Consider the following 17,229-nt stretch of genomic DNA (forward strand, 5'->3'; position numbering starts at 1 on the left):
TGAAAAATGCAATGCAAAAAGTAAAATATTCATTCATTAAAGGATCGGGTATTTAAAGAAAAACTACACATTAACAATATTTAATTTACATATTTTAGAAAATCATATACTGTTACAATATATAAAGATACAAATTACGATAATTATTTCCGTCTTCGTCTAGATTCATTTGGATTCTTTTTCATCCAATATTTAACAGAGTCTCTTGGTCGTATACCTAATATAGCCGATTTAGAATGTACATCGCGCATGATAAATGGAGAATATCCAGCTATGTAATCATCCTGTAAAGGATCATTTTTAGTTCGTGCTAGTTTTGTTGTTCTTTGGTCGGGCACTGGTTGGTCATTGCAAAGAATAGGATTGTTAGCATGTTTTCCACCCTTTGGCATCGGTAAAGAAAACTACAAATTTGTTAAGTATTACATATAGTACTATTCACATAAGAGCATATAAGAGAAAAAGAAAAAAAACAAAATCTTACCCTTTTTCCTTTTTTGGAAATTGATTTTCGGAAATTAATATGAATTTGCTGTTTTCCTTCCTCATTTAAAGTGACTGCAACTTTTTTCAATGTTTTATTACCACAACTAGGACAAAAAGCTTTTGTCATAATACTAGTAGTTTTGAAACATGCATAACATCTGAAGATAAATGTTCTCATTTGTTTAATTACTCTCCCATCTAGTGCAGCTACATTTAATCCAATTTGTTTTAAAACATTTTGCATAGCAAAGTCCATTGTTAAACATGCAACAGTTACTGGTGCTTGTTCAAGAAAATTCGTATCAATTTCTTTTTTTATAACAGAAATGTTTTCTGTAATACAAAAGAAATATTTGTATTTTGTATTTTATGTAACTATTTCATATAGACATGTATCATTAGTAGAGCTTACTAGGTGTAATCCAACCACTGTTGTCATCATCACTGTTGTCATCATCATTGTTTTCATCTTCATCACCCTCATATTCATCATATTCAGTGTTATTTTGTACACCTTCAAAATCGTCTTTGACAAAAACAAAATTATCCTTAATATTGTATTCACTACTGTCTTGATCTACAATTTTGAATTCTGTTGGTTCACATTCTAACTTTGCAAATTTAGTAGACACATCTTCTATTTTATCGTGATCTATATCGGATTCTGCAGTTTCATAATCTGATTCAATATTGTTGGAAGATTCGCTAAAATATGATTCTGAATCTGCTTCTTCATTGTCAACATTATTTATACTGTCTTCCAAGTTTATGTCAACACTTTTTTTATCAATATCTTCTACATGCTCTTTATATTTAAATTCTTCCAAATGGTATTTTTCTTTATTTTTATTCTTATCGCCAATCTGTGCATTAAAAATGTTTAATTATCATAGTGATCTTATATTTCTGTATTAATTTAAAAGAAATAGATTTACTTTATTCATTGGCATATAAAAACCAGCTAATGAAACACGATCTTCCATTGAAGTAACACTGGTATCCACAGTTTTTACCATGATTGGATCAGTTCTTAAATGATTTGTTCCCACTTTTTCTTTTTCTAACTGATAGGTTAATGCAATTACTTTTATATCAGTTACTGATAAACTAGCATAATCACCTGTCTTTTTAGCAAATTCTGTAACTGTATATATGACAGAAATTATTATATTTCAAATTTTTAATGCATACAATCATTATTTAAACATACACAAAACTAGATTTTATTACCAAATTTAATGTTTTCAGTATGTGCATTTTGTATTGTTAAATCATATGGTAAGACAACTAGTCTTCTTAGTTGCCTTTTATTTGTAACTTCATTCACTACATCTTGCTCTGTTATTATGTTGAGGCCAATATCCTAAAAATATATGTATTTTCATTATATTACTTAAAAGTTTATTACACTCCTAAATTGTATAAGATACATATTAAAATAATATTTTCAATTTTAATATTATTAAGACAAAATTCAACAAATAAGAATAATATATATATTCATATTAACCTATCTACAAAATACTTCACCTAAAATACTTCACCTGTAAAGATGCATTTCTGATGAAAGCACTTGTATCAACAACCAAGTATTGTATTTTTTGATTTTCGTCCATGTTTATAATTGTCATGAGAAAATAGATCAAGAATGCAGATACACGTGTTCATGGGGAAATGTAATAATCGGCAACATTGGCAACAATCGGGTGAACAATACGCGTGATCTGGCATAGTGTGAGTAGTACACCCGGTGCTCAATCTGGTATCTCTGATATCATCAAAGATAAATTCTACGTTATGAAAGCTCGAGATCATAATATCAAAAAGAAATCCCCGTAGTTATTAAAATATTAAATAGTTAATTTTTTTGTTCAGTCTCTTTTAAACATTTTTGTAAACATTACAAGTGCGTTCTCAATATTATTTTAATGGATATTTGCTTTACTGTATTGTACAGTACTGCCAACAAAAACTGAACATAGCTTAGGTCTATAGGTGAGGTGCGTTAATGTTTTCAGACATGACGCATTATTACGTTTTGCATTGGTAAAATGCCTTAATCTGCTTAATCAAATAAAATTAGTGTTGTATCAGTTAATATGTATTTTATTTTATATCTTATTTGCATTTTATTTTCATTACTATCAAATTTTTCATAAAACGAAATATATAAAAATAAATTTAAAAATCTTTTTATGTTTTCAGATGAAAAAGAGGGAATCCCTTGCCTTGAAGAGCCTTTATATAATACATCATAGCTATGGAAGCAGAGTACAGTTGTTTGCGTGATAAATTTTTATGTGCCACTCAATCATACATTGATGATAAAATATTGAATGAACTTAAAAAATATTATGAACATTGTATAAACTCAAAACGCAAATTAAGCCAGATTAGTAATTTGAGGGCATTATTGAAAATATTAGAGAAACGAGATGCACTTAGTTATAGTAATGTGGAACCACTTGTTTACATTTCAAATCATTTTTTAAATGACCCTCTTCTACAGACTAAAATAGAAGATTATAAATTCCGACTTCAAAATTCATATTACCCATTACTTTGTAATATGTATCAACACACAAATGGTAAGTCTTTAGTTAAATATAAATTGTACATTTACTGAATAATTTCTTTTATTATGTAAAATATAATATATATTCATACAGCTTACATTTTGTCAATGCATTACATGGAGCAACTGTATACTTGAAAGGTTTTTGTTATTTTTAGACATAGAGAAAGATTTTATATACTAAAATTATATGCATAAGGATTCACGTATTATAACAGAGTTAGTGTTTTTTGATACAGGTATAAGAGAAAACTTATGGTTAAATTTATTTTTTTTTTAAATTAAATCTTATACCTTCCTATATTTATCACAATACCAGCTATTTAAACAATTTTAATAAGCTATAATATAAAGTCAGTTAAGATTATCAGAGCTCATAGTAAATGATTATAATTTCTGTATTCATTCCAGCACATGCAATGATCCTTTGGTTCATATTTTTCAGTGTTGTTGATCTTTCTTTATATATAATATCTTCCATGTCTTCCAAAGGAAAATATTAAACAGTGTTAAATCAAGCAAATGAACTAGCTACAAAATTAACTCTACATACTATTCAACAATCTGAAAATAATGTCATCAAAGGCAGTTCTTATAATTAATACATAATGTGTAGAATATCTATAATTTTGCTTAAGTTTTTATATATCTTTTTTGTGCCCCAAAATAATGGATGTACATCAGATGGTCAGAGTTTGTGCTCCATCCTACATATTTTTTAACTTTTGAGTACTATGTCAATATTAAAAATCATGTATTTTTATAAACTAACAATTATGTTGTATACACTTTTATATGTTCTAGAAGCAAAAAATGAAGATACAAAAGAATTGTTAAATGAAACTGAAAATTGTACATTGGAATCAAAAGAGCAATCTGTTGAATCTGAATGTAAATTGGCATCACAAAAATATGTAACAAATTCTAAAATTTATTCTAATCAAGAAACAATGCTACAACATACAGGTAAGCATTAGCTAATTTTTTATGGTATATATTATTAGTTATTCATAAAATTAATAAACAGAATATTTGTTTTCAGTGTTATTAAAAATCAGTGAGAGAATTGGACGTTCTTGGAGAGATACTGTTAGGTATTTAGGTATTCCCGAATCCCAAATTGATATTATTCAAACTAAATATCCAATTGATATGAAAGAACAAAGTTACGAAGTAAGATGCAATTAATTTATTCTAAATAACATTTTTTACATAAAAGTAACAAACAATTTTTTAGGCTTTAAAACTGTGTTTATCCCAGTATACTACTGACAATTGGAAATTAAATTTATTACATGCTTTAGAGCACGCTAGACGCAGAGATCTTAAAGAACTTGCTGAAAAATTAATAATGTGCTCAAAAATTGAATAATTTGCTGGCAAAATAATATAACCTCTGTAAGATCATTAAAAAATAAAACATTTTTATTTCAATCAACACTTATATCACTACTTATTTTAGGAAAACTAAAAACAAAATGATATGCAAGAAAAAGAAATTAATATTTTTAAGAGAAACTTAAATATATAATCATTTATTAAACAACCGTGAGAACATTATTAAATAATGTTATACTATTTTGAAGTAAAGTAGGTTGCTGTATTTTGTCATTTCTTTGCTGAAAATGACATCCTAGTGTTCTTTGTACCAGTCTTGTTTATATGAATTACGTATGATACGCATAGAGAAAGGTATGTGTGAAGAAAATTACTTAATCAAGTAATAATAGTAATAATAATAATAATTTATAATCGTATTATTTATGTTGTCTTCTGAAAAATACAGCAGCCTGTGCGTATCTCTCATTACCTAATCTTAAGTTACGTATTACAAGAATGCAAATTTTTATATTAATACGATATACATTTACTTTAGTACATATTTATTAGTTTTTGTTCAATGACTTGCATTAGAAAAATACTTAGCTACAATGAAGACGTAGTAATTAAAAATTTTGCACTGGATCTTAATTTAATTTGATGCAGTAATCTGACTCGATCTTGCATGATATTCATATCAATAATACATATTTAACCTGGTTTAAGTTTTTAATGAGTAATGATGATATTAATATAACATCAACAATTTCTAGAGTACATAGGCATTCTTTGTTTGACTTCCTATTTTGACCATAATATCTTTATGTATTTGGTATGCTATAGAGATCTTGGATGAAATTTTTAATCTCTCTCTTAATTTACGTCTACAAAAAAAGGATAATTAAATAACTACTTGAATAATTAACATAGTATCTGAAATTGTATGTTACAATTTACCCAATTTCCATGACGCTATCTTCCCTATTGGCATTTGCTGTCCATATGCCAATTTTATCTGTTTTGTTTCGCACATTTACTACTGCTCCACAAACATCGTCAGAGTATCCATTAAATGCTTCACCAATCATACATAACAGAGTTTCTAACCAAAAGTGATCTAAATCTGTGGCTCTTTGTTTTTTATCTAAGTTTATAAGCCACCTTCCACCACATTTATTAGCATCATCTTCCCACATAGGTCTAATTCCTTGCTTGAACATACTATAGTCACAACCTTGTCTTAAATCTGATGCAGACTTTATGTGATTGTATAAGCTACCAATTAAACAGAAATGTTATTAGTCAACAAATTTAATTAACAAGTTTCTATTACATTCTAAAACATAATTTATAAAACTTACCTCCAAAAATCTTCTGCTGTATCAAAACTTGTAATTTTTCTTTGACTTTCTTCCCATGTTTTATTTCTATCAGGTTCATAGTACCAAAGAGTCCATGCATGCTGTAGAGGATGTTTAATTAGAACCTCTGGTGGAAATTCATCAAAACTTGGTACCAATTGCTCCTTCCGCTCTACTTCCTGTAAATAATAACCTTTTTAATCTGTGCATACTACTTGCCATGCTCGCGCGCGCGCGCGCGCACTTGCCACACACATACGCATACAGAGCTTTCTAATCACTTTTAACAGTTTGATATGCTTAAAGGTTATAAGACGGTATTACTTGAACTAGGCCCAATATTATTTATTATAATACACAATGTGTATTATAATATTTTATACAAGTAATATAGTATGCTTTTTTAAGTTCATTAGACAGTTTTCACCGTGCATAGAACAGATGGGAGGGGAAAAGGGTATCGAACCGACCACGCTATTTCAAAGAATGACCACGAAAATTTTCCCCAGATATTTGAACCGCAAATACATCTCAACGAAGTACTGTATTAATTTTAAGATGCTCATAGTATCGTGAATTATGTGAGAGAAAAATACCTCAACTTCTTCTGTATTACTCGTAGCCATATCACATCGACTACACGACATACAATATGCTCACTCAGTGAACTAACAGTAAGGGCATCTGTCGGCAGAAGTTTTACACCGAAATTTCCTTTTCCTAAGATAGAAATGCAAAATTGCATTGACACACCAGGAAGTTACCGCATCAAAATGAAATAAGTGGATGAAGAAGAGCAATTATCTTTAATTGTACTATATTAGAATGGTACAACTAAAAAACACAAATATGATACAGAAACAACTATAAAAACATATAATCTTGAAAACAAACAAGCCTTGCACCTATATTTCACTGTTTTCTCCTCTTGATAGACCAACTTAAAATTATTTTAACGTTGCAGAAATTGTTTTTAAATAACACATCATTTTATCTGTTATCACGACATTAATTACTTTTCTTTCATTTGAATATTTATATTCATGCGTATACATGCAATTGTTTTGTTTCTGTTGACTTTCTCTTATTTTGTGTATCCAGAAAAGCGATGTAAACATATCACAATAAAAACATAATAATATTATCAAAAATTGTATTTATAAAATTTAAGGAAATACATCATGTATCATCTAAAGAAATTGTAGTGTAATCATAAATTTTCTTCTATAGAAATTTCAAAATATGACAAATTAATGCAAATACACAAGCGATTTAAAATCGTTTTGTTACTTCGAATATTTAATATAATCCTCGTTTTCAATAAATTATATGTATGTGTATACACTTAAGAAAAAAATCTGGCATTTTTAAACAGGTATGTCTAGTAAATAGGATACAATCTCTTTGGATCCTCATGAACATATTGTTTTTTGTAAAAATGGAATACAGTAATTTTATACGTATCTCTGCGAGTAATGCAGCCAGAATTTTGTTCGTATATGTATATGTATGCATGTAGATATATGCATATGTGTAGTATCTATAATGTACAGACTACTTCTACAAAGTAGTATACGGTAATTATACGGTTTAATGATTAATGATTATGATTACACCCCACTATATTTTACCTAATACTGTATACATACGTATGATCGTACATATATGTTATTACCTGTTTACAATTACAAAAAATATTTTATTGTGTATATACATTCTATTGACGAGATAGATATATGTATATATATTAAAAAAATATGGAAATAAATTATTTCTGTAATAATAATGTTTGATATTGCCGATTTTTCAGTTTCTTTATTAAAAAAATGGATAATAAGGGTTGGTACTCCTGTCGAGCACAGTACACACTACAACAGTACACTCTGTAACTAGTAGCCAGTAGCTTTTACATACACTGGCCATCCTTGTTGCATTACTTTACGATGGATTTACATTATACATTAATGGAAGTAACTATTTTCTAAAGATTAGCAACAGTTTTACCTACATTATGAAACGTTCGGTAATGATCTACTTTTCTATTTCCTATAATTTTACAATAATAATAATAGTAAATTTACATTTATACCGTCAATGTTATTTTTAAGGAAGGTTAGTTTGACAGCGGTTGCATAGTATATCAATGTGTATTTAATATATGGATACACTATTTCAATGTCAATGATATTAAAATAATATTGCTAAATTATAACATTTTATAATGGAATTTCAATTTTAATAGATCTTCCCATTTTTAATTCATAATTTTATACTTTTCAGGTAACCGAAGAAAATGGAGAGACAAAAAGGTCTTTTGTTAAACAAGAATGTGTCAGTTTTGGATATGAAGGTTCCTATCCTACTTATACATCATCTTCTTCATCTCCTTCAACTGTCACGCAACCTTTACCTGGACAACCACCATTACCTCCTATGCCTCCACCAACTAGTGGAGTTCCACCACCCCCTCACATATTTGGACCAGTGCCTTCTCAAGTTACACCAATTCAAGCATGGACACATCCTTCTGCACCATGGCAATGGATAACACCTCAAACATCACCCTTACCACCTCTACCTCCACGTGATATAACCACAAATTCATTTCAAAGAGAAATGCCTCTAAGAGGTAACTATATAAGGCGTGAAAGGTTTAGTCACAATAGAAACAATATATATATTCAAAGAAATAACTTTCATCGTAAAAATAGAAGACTTGCACGATTTGGACAGTCTCAGGGTCAATTTGAGCAAGCAGCATATTTTGGTGCAACATTAAGTAATAGTCTTGGTTTGGAATGGCAAAGAAACAATTACACTACATCTACAAACGATACTATTTTGAATCATATGCCTGTTCCTCTTCCCAATCATGCTCTACCTCCCATTCCTCCAGGGATTTTGACAAATCGACACAACGAAGAAACATCGGATCAGGATGTTAAAATTATTTTAGTAAGTACATTCATATTAATATTCCTTGCTGTTTAATGGTATACTGTAACTTTTATTTATTTTAGGAGGAAGTTGTAGTTAAAAAAAATAAACAAAGGAAACCTATGTCCCAAAGTTATCCTAGTCGACCATGGAATCGAGAAGATGCAGAAAGAGCTTTGAAAATTGAAAATGAATACAACAAAACGGTCAAAGCTCAAAGTTTAATAATCAAATTTCCAGATCCTGATTTGAATAAAGATATTGTTAGAGAATTTCATCCTGGTATACAAAATATACATTTTCAAAGTCCTAGTGGCCCTAGATACTGTTTTATACAGATGGCAGAGTCCGTTGATATCGATGAAGCTATAAAAGAGTTGGAGAAGATACCTTTTGGGGTAGGTCATTTAAAAGTTGAAAGAAAATCCTTAAGAGATGAAGATAATCCAATGCCTGAAGAAATAGATCCTTACACATTATATATAGGAAATTTACCAGAATCTGTTAATGTTAATGAAGTAAAAAGTAAGTTTCCAACAGCTGCTCGAGTAGATGTAGGCTATGCACAAAAAATGAGAAACACCCGGTGAGTTTTACTTATGACATTACAAATTTTGTATTAACTTTATATGTATTGCTATAATGTATTATATTTATTTTACTTTGCAGCTATGCTTTTATCAGGTATAACAGTGTAGATGAATCTATATCTGCTTATAAACAAGCACATGACTTAATGTGGGATACCAGAAGTATTATTGTCAGGTTTAGAAGGCAGCGCGGTAATACATGTCTTCCTGGAGAACCTAAACCAAATGTTAAAAAAGTTAAAGAGGAACCAAATAGTAATTCGCAAGTAAAAAAGGAACAGAAGGCTAATAATGCTGATAAGAATTTATCAAAGTTAGAAACTAACGTAGAAAGTAGGTTGCAAGATAATCCCAATAGTACACAAAGTAAAACATCTCAAATTCAAGAACAAAGTACGAATTTGCAATCTTTTTCTTCTTCCCCTGTACCAACCTCAATTGCATCGGTTAAGTCAGCACAATTACAACAGCAACAGCCATGGGTAAAAATATATATAAGTACTTGTAGATTAATGAATCATTTTAAGTGAAATAGTGATAAGTAGAAATGTTTAAAATTAATGACATTTTAGACTGGTCAACCACCTCAAATACCTTCAGCGTCAGAAGCACCTCCACCTTGTTCGACTGAAAGTGAATCTCTTACGGAAACAATAATGCTTACGGAGATTAAGGAAGAACCGGAAGATTATGAAGAAATCGATATATCGTGTAATATTCGGTCCGATGAAGATATAGATGATGACGATGACGACGACGATGAAGAAGAAGTAGACGATGATTCCGATGACAATGACGATGATAATGAAAACGATTATGAAGAAGAAGAAGATGAGGGAGACATAAATGAAAATGAAAAATTATCATTTAATGATAAGCAAAAAGAAATTACAAAAGACAATGAGCCATCTGATGTACGTAGAATACATTTCATGATTTAGAACAGAAAAATTGAACGAATTTGTATGTTCTAAAATACAACTAATTTGTAATAATTTTTTATTTCAGCATCTCGATCAGATGTTCAGTGAATTGGAAAACATGGCTGGTGATATCGCCTTTTAATAAATTACCGAGCGTGTATTACTCCCACATTGATTAGTACTCTATTTTTTCTTGTTTAATTTTATTTCATACGTAATATGTAAATATTCCTAGTTTTAAATCATAACGAGTGAGACTGCATTTATTTAAGTACAATGTTAATGATCGAGTCGTGTCTAAATACTTTTATAGCTATATGTTTTTAGCCTATAAATTTTTATGCTTACATATGCTTACAAAAAATAATATGTAAGCAACTGTGAATATAATTAAAATTATTTTCCGTATTTTTAGTTAGAATTAATTTATTTTGTACATTTTATTTCATCATTATTTAATTATTTTAGTTAGCATGAATATGTCATTTATAAAAATTTCTTTTACATAAAAGAATTTTATATTTTGTATTAATTTTTGTTTTCTTGTTAAATATTTAGTAATACGAAACAGGTATTCTATAGGTGAAACAAGCAGCTAACAATTATATCACATTTTGCTGATCCGTGTTCTTCCTAACATATTTACATTGCGATCTAAACATTTACAACATACATTTCTGAATCAAGATTTTCAACTATTAAGATTTTGATATATGCCACAATCACATGGTACATTGAAAAAAGTGTTTTTTATGTAAAATAAATTACAAATTGGAATTTACATTATTGTAACACGTGTTTTATTGCCATGAATTTAATTCAAACCAGTTCAACAAATGTTAAATTACTAGTTACCAAAGTGGCAGATTAATGTTCGATATTGTTCGACTTAAAAATTAAGTACATTTCCGGCATTTGCTAATGCCATCTACTTCCTGCTGATTTGGCGGTAAAAAAACGCGGGTAACGTTAGAGTTCCCAAATTTGATGCAATTTTCGCGCATGCGTATCGAAAATGGCATCAGTGTAGTGGTCTGATCGAGTAAAAATGGGTATTTTGTTGGCCCCTACTTGTCTATTGTAAGAAATTATTTAAAGATTGTTGGAAAATAAATTGAAAACAATTGAAAAATTTTTCTGAACATTTAAAAAAAGATCACGATCTGATATTCGTTAAATGATATTAAATTTATAATCTAATACCTTTGTTTGGCTTACCCGTTTTTGGGCCCGTTTAAGTTTGACGTGAATAATACTATGTACGCAGCTGTTTTTGAATACGCATGCGCGAAAATTGCGTTGATTTAGTAACGCAGTAACGCTGGATAATATTACCGGTACACCGGTCTCGATCCTCGACAATTATTTGAAGTAGCGATACTTGTTGCATCTGACTAATTTTTACAAACTGATAGTGAAAGAAAGTGAATCGTGAAAATGTTCGAAGCACGTTTGGTACAAAGTGCGATCTTGAAGAAAGTGTTAGATGCAATAAAAGATCTTTTAACCGAAGCAACTTTCGAATGTTCGGACTCGGGCATTCAAGTCCAAGCTATGGATAATGCTCATGTCTCTTTGGTTTCTCTTAACTTGAGAAGTGATGGTTTTGACAAATATAGATGCGACAGAAATTTGTCAATGGGTATGAGTGTCGCATGGTAAGATTGAATACAAATTTGTAAAGGTTATATATTCTTTCATGACAGAACAAAAACATACTTCTAAAGATAAAGTACAATTCGTTCATTCTTATGCGAATAAAGTATTTACCACTTTTTTCTTTGTCTATGAAAATCATGACAAGACAAAGTTTCATCTATCTGTAATAATAAGCAAAAATGAGGTAACTGTTTTTTAGTATGTCTAAAATCCTACGATGTGCTGGCTCAGAAGATACAGTGACTTTGAGAGCATTGGATAATCCAGAAAATATTGTATTTATATTTGAATCTCCAAACAAAGAAAAATTAGCAGAGTATGAAATGAAACTTATAAATATGGATCAGGAACACCTTGGTATTCCTGTAAGAATATTTTTGTTGTATATTGTTACATTATTTGCTTAAAAAGAAGAAAATGTATTTTATTATACTATGATTATTGCATTTTGTTAATTATTATAGGACACTTCATATTCATGTGTTGTAAAAATGCCATCCCAAGAATTTTCACGTATCTGTAGAGATTTAAGTCAGTTTGGAGAATCAATAACATTTGCGTGTTCTAAAGAGGGTATAAAGTTTAGTGCTTCTGGAGATTATGGACAAGGTATAGCAGTTTCTTATATTAAATAAAAGAACAAAAATATAAAAATTTTGTCATGATTAAATTCATAGTGTAATGATAAATAATACATGCATTTACCTCAATTATATACTTTTTTCTTTAACATCTTCTATTCAAAGTATTTAATTGTTTGATCTTATATTGTTATAAAGATACGGTCATATATGTAATCATTCATAAAAAAAAAATGTATCTTCCTATAGTAACACTTATTAAAGTGCAAATGAATTATGAAAAATTCATATTTATGAAATGTAGAAATTTACCTTTACAATTAACATTATTGTAATATCAATATCTTATACTTATATAAGACATTTCTCCATTTTAGCCACTATTAAGTTAGCACAAACAGCAGATGCGGATAATGAAGATGAAGCAGTAGTCGTAAATATGCAAGAACCAGTAAAATTAACATTTTCGTGTCGTTACCTTAACTGCTTTATAAAAGCTGGCCCATTGTGTGCACAAGTGCAGTTGTCCATGTCTAACGATGTGCCCTTAGTTTGTGAATATAAAATTGGAGATATTGGGCACATTAGATATTACCTTGCACCAAAAATTGATGATGATGAGGAAAATTAAGTATCCTGTTGATTTACTTCAAAGTACAAGCCATAATGTTATTAATCCAGTCTATTGTTTTTGTATTTATCGCATTAGCAGGGATTAAATATTTTCAAAATTTTACTCAATAATAAATACAATAATAGCTCCAGCCTTATGAAAGAGTAGATATATTTTGATATTCATTGTTAAGGAACGATTAAGGATAATTAAAAATATTTTGAAGGTAATATATTTAAATTTTACATTTAAAAGTCATTTGGCTCGTCACAGTGTTAGCGCAACGTAGAATTGACACTAAGATTCATAATAGAGTGACACGATCATGATTAACATGGTAATATGGTGTCATTCTCTTAAGATTTATATTGTTACCGTTTCATAAACTGTGACAATATTTTGATAATATTGCGTTTTTTTATATGTAAGAAGAACTCAATATATTTCCAAAACATTTGATAAATTTTTGAATTATGTGTTATTTTTATGTCCTAGCCTAATTGAAGTTCAATTTTTTGACTTACTTTAAGTATCTTATTTCTTATACTTTTTGTGTATAAGCTAGTTTAATATAAAAATACATAATTAGCTTATGAGCTGAGGGAATAAGAGGGCTACCATGGATGGAATAGCCTAGAAGTATACAATTAAATCTTACACAATTTGGATCTCGTGTAGTTACTAAATAATTAAATATTAATCAATAGATGTTGATTTATACTATGAATTATTTTACACGCACATACTGCGAAGACCTGTATATCGTCATTCTTATTCATATATGTTTAAATGAAACGTCTAATTAAAATAAATACTTTTCATATTCTGTTCTATGTTCAAAAGACGAATTAAAATCGCAACAAAACAAGACACTTTGGCAATAGTAATCAGCCTCTTTGTTTTTAAAGCCCTGATATTGCTTTTGTGTTTTTAACAAAATAGTTTCGAATTTAAAATAAAACAATCATTCTTACACTGAAACAATTAAATGCCAAATACTTATAGATATTAATACGTATAATTACCGAATGTAATGCACGAAAATAATACTTGAAATTATCCGTTCAATTTTTAAGAAAACTTCTTAAGCATTTAATGCTTGCTCATTCTCAAAGAAGATGTCACGCGCACTTTGGTAACATTTAATTCTTTGGACTAATTTGACATACTTATGCAGGATTATCAATGCATACGTTATTCCTTCAGTCTGTGAGCATGATTTCACAAGTATCTAGAGTAGTGCGTGACGTTTACTTTGCAAATGAGGTACTAACAAGAAAAAGAACATGTACATTTGAAAATCATAAGGGCTTAAGCATTTGTGTTACCATTACTCCCATATAAGCTGGGATGTACATACTTGTCATGCAATGTCCTTAGATGCCTTAGTAAATTACTTTTTACATTAAAGCCTTTTTTACAATAGGAACAGAGAAAAGGCTTCTCCCCTGTATGTGTTCTTTGATGAATTACCATCGATGCGTGACTTGGAAATTCCTTTTGACAAATGTTGCACAATTTTTGATGACTGTGAACTCTTTTTGGCTTAGGTGGTGCCGAGTTGTTCATTAAAGCTAATTGCTCTTCCGTGTGTTCCGTTTGTATATGACGTACCCATTCTTGAGGCGTCGAGTACATATTACCACAAAGGTCACATTTTAAAGGTGGAAAATCTTTGCTATCGTCATCCACATCGCCCTATAAAACAATAAAATATTTTATAATACAATTTAGAACATAATTTAATATTCGAACTTTATTACTTCGTCATTAGTGTTCGGTAATTTATTTTAGGCATTTACCTTCCTCTTTTTCCTTCGATTTTCAGTCATATCAGCATGAGTAAATTCAATATGTCTCACCCAGTCGGATGGTCGATTAAACGTTTGACTACACATGTCGCACGTTAATGGTGTGTATTCTTCTTCTTCGTCCGCACTATGTACGATTTCCTATGAACAATGAGTTTTCGTATTACATACTTTTTTTTCTATAAAACGAGCTTTTTCGGAGTACAACGTACCGGTTTGATATCAATTTCATGGTCTATCGTCAAGGATTCTGATGGATCAATAGTTTCCTCCCAAATTGGTTCATCCTTTACTAAAAGTTCTAGATTTAACTCCGTCTGAAATACATAAAAAAAAAAAAACAATGAAATATTTCATTCCATTCGTGTGTCATTTGAGAATCATCGTACATTTTCACCGTCCTCGCTTTTAGATTTATTAGATTCTACGTCGCTGTTGACGGTTGTTTTCCTTTTCTTTCCGTTGGCCTCCAGGTTTTCCTTATTCTTGTTGTGTTCGTTATTCTTATTCTCCTCTAACACTTTTTTAGGTTCTGACTCGCTAATTTTCTCCTCGATCTTCTCAATACTCTTTCTCTCTGAGGTAGGTTTCTGAGGTTGAACGTTATTTTGTGTTGGCGTGGTTTGTTGTACGTTTTCAACGGCTTTCTCCGTTGACGGTTGAACCAACTTAATTTTTTGTATTTGACCGGTTAATGGCGGTTGCTCCCGTTTATCCCGATCAACCTTCTGGTTGTTCGATTGTATATTTTCCTTTTTACTGCCGGTATTTGATCTCCATAAGCCACGTACACGTAGTATGTCGCCGGCTTTCAGTACACCCTCCAGCTGATCGTTCGTCACGGTAGCTTCTCCGCTGTACATGTATTGAATTAGGATTTTCAAGGTGCGATATCCGATTTCTGTCGGTAATACCTAAAATGTAATTTTATATTATGATATTGACTTATTGCGATAGATCGTTTATTCGTCGTTAATAATGTTGCGTGATCTTAGAAGGATTAATACATATAGTATATCTGTACCAACCACAATTATTTGAGCGTTTGTATTCGCTCCAAAATGACATGTTTGAAAAATGTGACTGAGGTATGATGAACAAGCGGCAAGGACAAATCGATGGGCCGCCACGTGTCTGCCGCAGGACGTCGCCAATAAGACATCTGCGAAGGATTCTGAGTGCAGTAACGTCGCGACAGAGCTGTGTAAATGCGCGCCATAGCTGTGCCACTTAAGTTGATAATTCTCCGAAGCAGCGATGGCCATTTTTTCTGCACCGTTCGAAAGAAAAGATTTCATTAATATTTACAAAGAGAACAGCATGTTTATACATAGACATATTTGTTGTATTATTAAGCATGTTGCGTCGGCCGCATCTCGTTTGTATTTCTGTAATTTCTGCATTATAGAACGAAACGACATTATAAAATAATATGTAATAAATACTAATAACAAAAGGAGGCTAAATAGCGCTTCTACGAAATGCGAATTACGTTATTGTACGCGCAAATAATTTTATTATATTTACAAATATTTTATCCATGCCATTTGTTTGTGCAAAGCTGTTCACGATAATGAATGATAAACAAATAATTGTCGTTTCACTATAATTACGCGATACGAATATACGATTTGTTATTTTGTTGACGGATATACAGCTTTAAAAACGTTTTAGTTATGAATTTTCTTTTCCTCGATCGAATTCAGTCTGTAGCATTAATTGATTTTTTCTTCAAGCCTGTACATTTTTACAATCTCTCTATTGCTTGCTCGTACACGGTAATAATAATACACGAACCATAGGAAACAACACTAACAGATCCTCGTTTTCTTTAATCACGGTTACAGAGAAGTCGATTTCAACAAAAGTCTTAAACCAGTACAAATACCATCAGACAAATGGTAAATGAAATAATTACGCGCACTTTTCGCTACCCCACCGATTTACACCCTCATCTCGATCCCGTCGTTTGTTCAACGATAGACAGTGCACACAACATTTTCAGGCGGACGATATCTTCGAGTGAGACGTATAACACCATCGATGCACTTCAAAATGCCGCGATCTTAGATCGTTTCCGCATTGAGGATCATTGATTGTCCCCCGGTTTAGGTTGCATGATATTACCGTTGCTCGCATGAACGTCGTGAAAGAGAGAGAAAGAAATCTGACGGCGAAGCTTTTTCATTTTTAACCACGTCGTAACGTCGTCAGCATGTTTACCTGACGACATCGGCCAGTACTTCGCAAACGCGCGTCACTCCGTCGTACCCTCACGTATTTAATTGCACGATAATTCCTCGATGAGATCGCGTCACCACGGTGTGTCTCGCACGCGTCGTTGGTGTTTTGAAAGGCGCTTCGCGCGGATAC

General features: G+C 30.7%; 6 protein-coding genes across 6 annotated transcripts; 3 read left to right on the forward strand and 3 right to left on the reverse strand.

The window, feature by feature from the left end:
- Positions 1–143: 143 nt before the first annotated feature.
- Positions 144–2,178, reverse strand: LOC122401581 (RNA-binding protein NOB1). The gene is made up of 6 exons (XM_043403802.1): positions 2,031–2,178; positions 1,717–1,849; positions 1,422–1,630; positions 899–1,349; positions 485–819; positions 144–404 (listed from the first exon to the last, which is right to left on the reverse strand). Exons 1-6 carry the CDS (start codon positions 2,115–2,117, stop codon positions 144–146), a joined length of 1,476 nt encoding a protein of 491 aa, XP_043259737.1. The 5' UTR covers positions 2,118–2,178.
- Positions 2,179–2,699: 521 nt separating this feature from the next.
- Positions 2,700–4,460, forward strand: LOC122401582 (fas-associated death domain protein). The gene is made up of 4 exons (XM_043403803.1): positions 2,700–3,074; positions 3,866–4,027; positions 4,104–4,234; positions 4,299–4,460. The coding sequence occupies exons 1-4, from the start codon at positions 2,747–2,749 to the stop codon at positions 4,431–4,433; spliced, it is 756 nt and encodes a 251-aa protein (XP_043259738.1). The 5' UTR covers positions 2,700–2,746; the 3' UTR covers positions 4,434–4,460.
- Positions 4,461–4,643: 183 nt separating this feature from the next.
- On the reverse strand, positions 4,644–6,528 carry LOC122401583 (eukaryotic translation initiation factor 4E-1A). Its single transcript, XM_043403804.1, has 4 exons — positions 6,339–6,528; positions 5,743–5,921; positions 5,339–5,656; positions 4,644–5,265 (listed from the first exon to the last, which is right to left on the reverse strand). The coding sequence occupies exons 1-4, from the start codon at positions 6,387–6,389 to the stop codon at positions 5,151–5,153; spliced, it is 663 nt and encodes a 220-aa protein (XP_043259739.1). The 5' UTR covers positions 6,390–6,528; the 3' UTR covers positions 4,644–5,150.
- Positions 6,529–7,651: 1,123 nt separating this feature from the next.
- On the forward strand, positions 7,652–10,434 carry LOC122401612. Its single transcript, XM_043403848.1, has 6 exons — positions 7,652–7,765; positions 8,023–8,697; positions 8,763–9,265; positions 9,349–9,751; positions 9,842–10,183; positions 10,278–10,434. Exons 1-6 carry the CDS (start codon positions 7,754–7,756, stop codon positions 10,332–10,334), a joined length of 1,992 nt encoding a protein of 663 aa, XP_043259783.1. The 5' UTR covers positions 7,652–7,753; the 3' UTR covers positions 10,335–10,434.
- Positions 10,435–11,519: 1,085 nt separating this feature from the next.
- LOC122401574 (proliferating cell nuclear antigen) lies at positions 11,520–13,569 on the forward strand. The gene is made up of 4 exons (XM_043403793.1): positions 11,520–11,850; positions 12,051–12,216; positions 12,316–12,460; positions 12,810–13,569. The coding sequence occupies exons 1-4, from the start codon at positions 11,630–11,632 to the stop codon at positions 13,061–13,063; spliced, it is 786 nt and encodes a 261-aa protein (XP_043259728.1). The 5' UTR covers positions 11,520–11,629; the 3' UTR covers positions 13,064–13,569.
- A 617-nt stretch (positions 13,570–14,186) lies between these two features.
- On the reverse strand, positions 14,187–17,215 carry LOC122401575 (zinc finger protein 271). The gene is made up of 6 exons (XM_043403794.1): positions 17,080–17,215; positions 15,885–16,126; positions 15,246–15,770; positions 15,069–15,173; positions 14,848–14,997; positions 14,187–14,743 (listed from the first exon to the last, which is right to left on the reverse strand). The coding sequence occupies exons 1-6, from the start codon at positions 17,087–17,089 to the stop codon at positions 14,357–14,359; spliced, it is 1,419 nt and encodes a 472-aa protein (XP_043259729.1). The 5' UTR covers positions 17,090–17,215; the 3' UTR covers positions 14,187–14,356.
- Between the last annotated feature and the right edge of the window lie 14 nt (positions 17,216–17,229).

Source organism: Colletes gigas, unplaced genomic scaffold, assembly GCF_013123115.1.
Source record: "Colletes gigas isolate AHSC1104 unplaced genomic scaffold, ASM1312311v1 Colletes_gigas_Sc00026, whole genome shotgun sequence".
Classification (NCBI taxonomy): Eukaryota; Metazoa; Arthropoda; class Insecta; order Hymenoptera; family Colletidae; genus Colletes; species Colletes gigas.

Excerpts from the sequence above, each read along its gene's own strand:
- LOC122401582 (XM_043403803.1), top strand. The coding sequence starts at position 2,747 with ATGGAAGCAGAGTACAGTTGTTTGCGTGATAAATTTTTATGTGCCACT. Across the intron at positions 3,075-3,865 it reads TATGTATCAACACACAAATG|AAGCAAAAAATGAAGATACA; the intron begins GTAAGTCTTTAG and ends TATATGTTCTAG. Across the intron at positions 4,028-4,103 it reads AACAATGCTACAACATACAG|TGTTATTAAAAATCAGTGAG; the intron begins GTAAGCATTAGC and ends ATTTGTTTTCAG.
- LOC122401612 (XM_043403848.1), top strand. Across the intron at positions 8,698-8,762 it reads AGGATGTTAAAATTATTTTA|GAGGAAGTTGTAGTTAAAAA; the intron begins GTAAGTACATTC and ends TATTTATTTTAG. Across the intron at positions 10,184-10,277 it reads AAGACAATGAGCCATCTGAT|CATCTCGATCAGATGTTCAG; the intron begins GTACGTAGAATA and ends TTTTTATTTCAG.
- LOC122401583 (XM_043403804.1), bottom strand. The coding sequence starts at position 6,389 with ATGTCGTGTAGTCGATGTGATATGGCTACGAGTAATACAGAAGAAGTT. Across the intron at positions 5,922-6,338 it reads GTAATACAGAAGAAGTTGAG|GAAGTAGAGCGGAAGGAGCA; the intron begins GTATTTTTCTCT and ends TATTATTTACAG. Across the intron at positions 5,657-5,742 it reads ACAGCAGAAGATTTTTGGAG|CTTATACAATCACATAAAGT; the intron begins GTAAGTTTTATA and ends TTTAATTGGTAG.
- LOC122401575 (XM_043403794.1), bottom strand. Across the intron at positions 15,771-15,884 it reads CAAACGCTCAAATAATTGTG|GTATTACCGACAGAAATCGG; the intron begins GTTGGTACAGAT and ends ATTACATTTTAG. Across the intron at positions 14,998-15,068 it reads ATGAAATTGATATCAAACCG|GAAATCGTACATAGTGCGGA; the intron begins GTACGTTGTACT and ends CATTGTTCATAG.
- LOC122401581 (XM_043403802.1), bottom strand. The coding sequence starts at position 2,117 with ATGACAATTATAAACATGGACGAAAATCAAAAAATACAATACTTGGTT. Across the intron at positions 1,850-2,030 it reads TCAGAAATGCATCTTTACAG|GATATTGGCCTCAACATAAT; the intron begins GTGAAGTATTTT and ends ATATATTTTTAG. Across the intron at positions 405-484 it reads TTTCCAAAAAAGGAAAAAGG|TTTTCTTTACCGATGCCAAA; the intron begins GTAAGATTTTGT and ends ACAAATTTGTAG.
- LOC122401574 (XM_043403793.1), top strand. The coding sequence starts at position 11,630 with ATGTTCGAAGCACGTTTGGTACAAAGTGCGATCTTGAAGAAAGTGTTA. Across the intron at positions 11,851-12,050 it reads ATGGGTATGAGTGTCGCATG|TATGTCTAAAATCCTACGAT; the intron begins GTAAGATTGAAT and ends ACTGTTTTTTAG. Across the intron at positions 12,217-12,315 it reads AGGAACACCTTGGTATTCCT|GACACTTCATATTCATGTGT; the intron begins GTAAGAATATTT and ends TAATTATTATAG.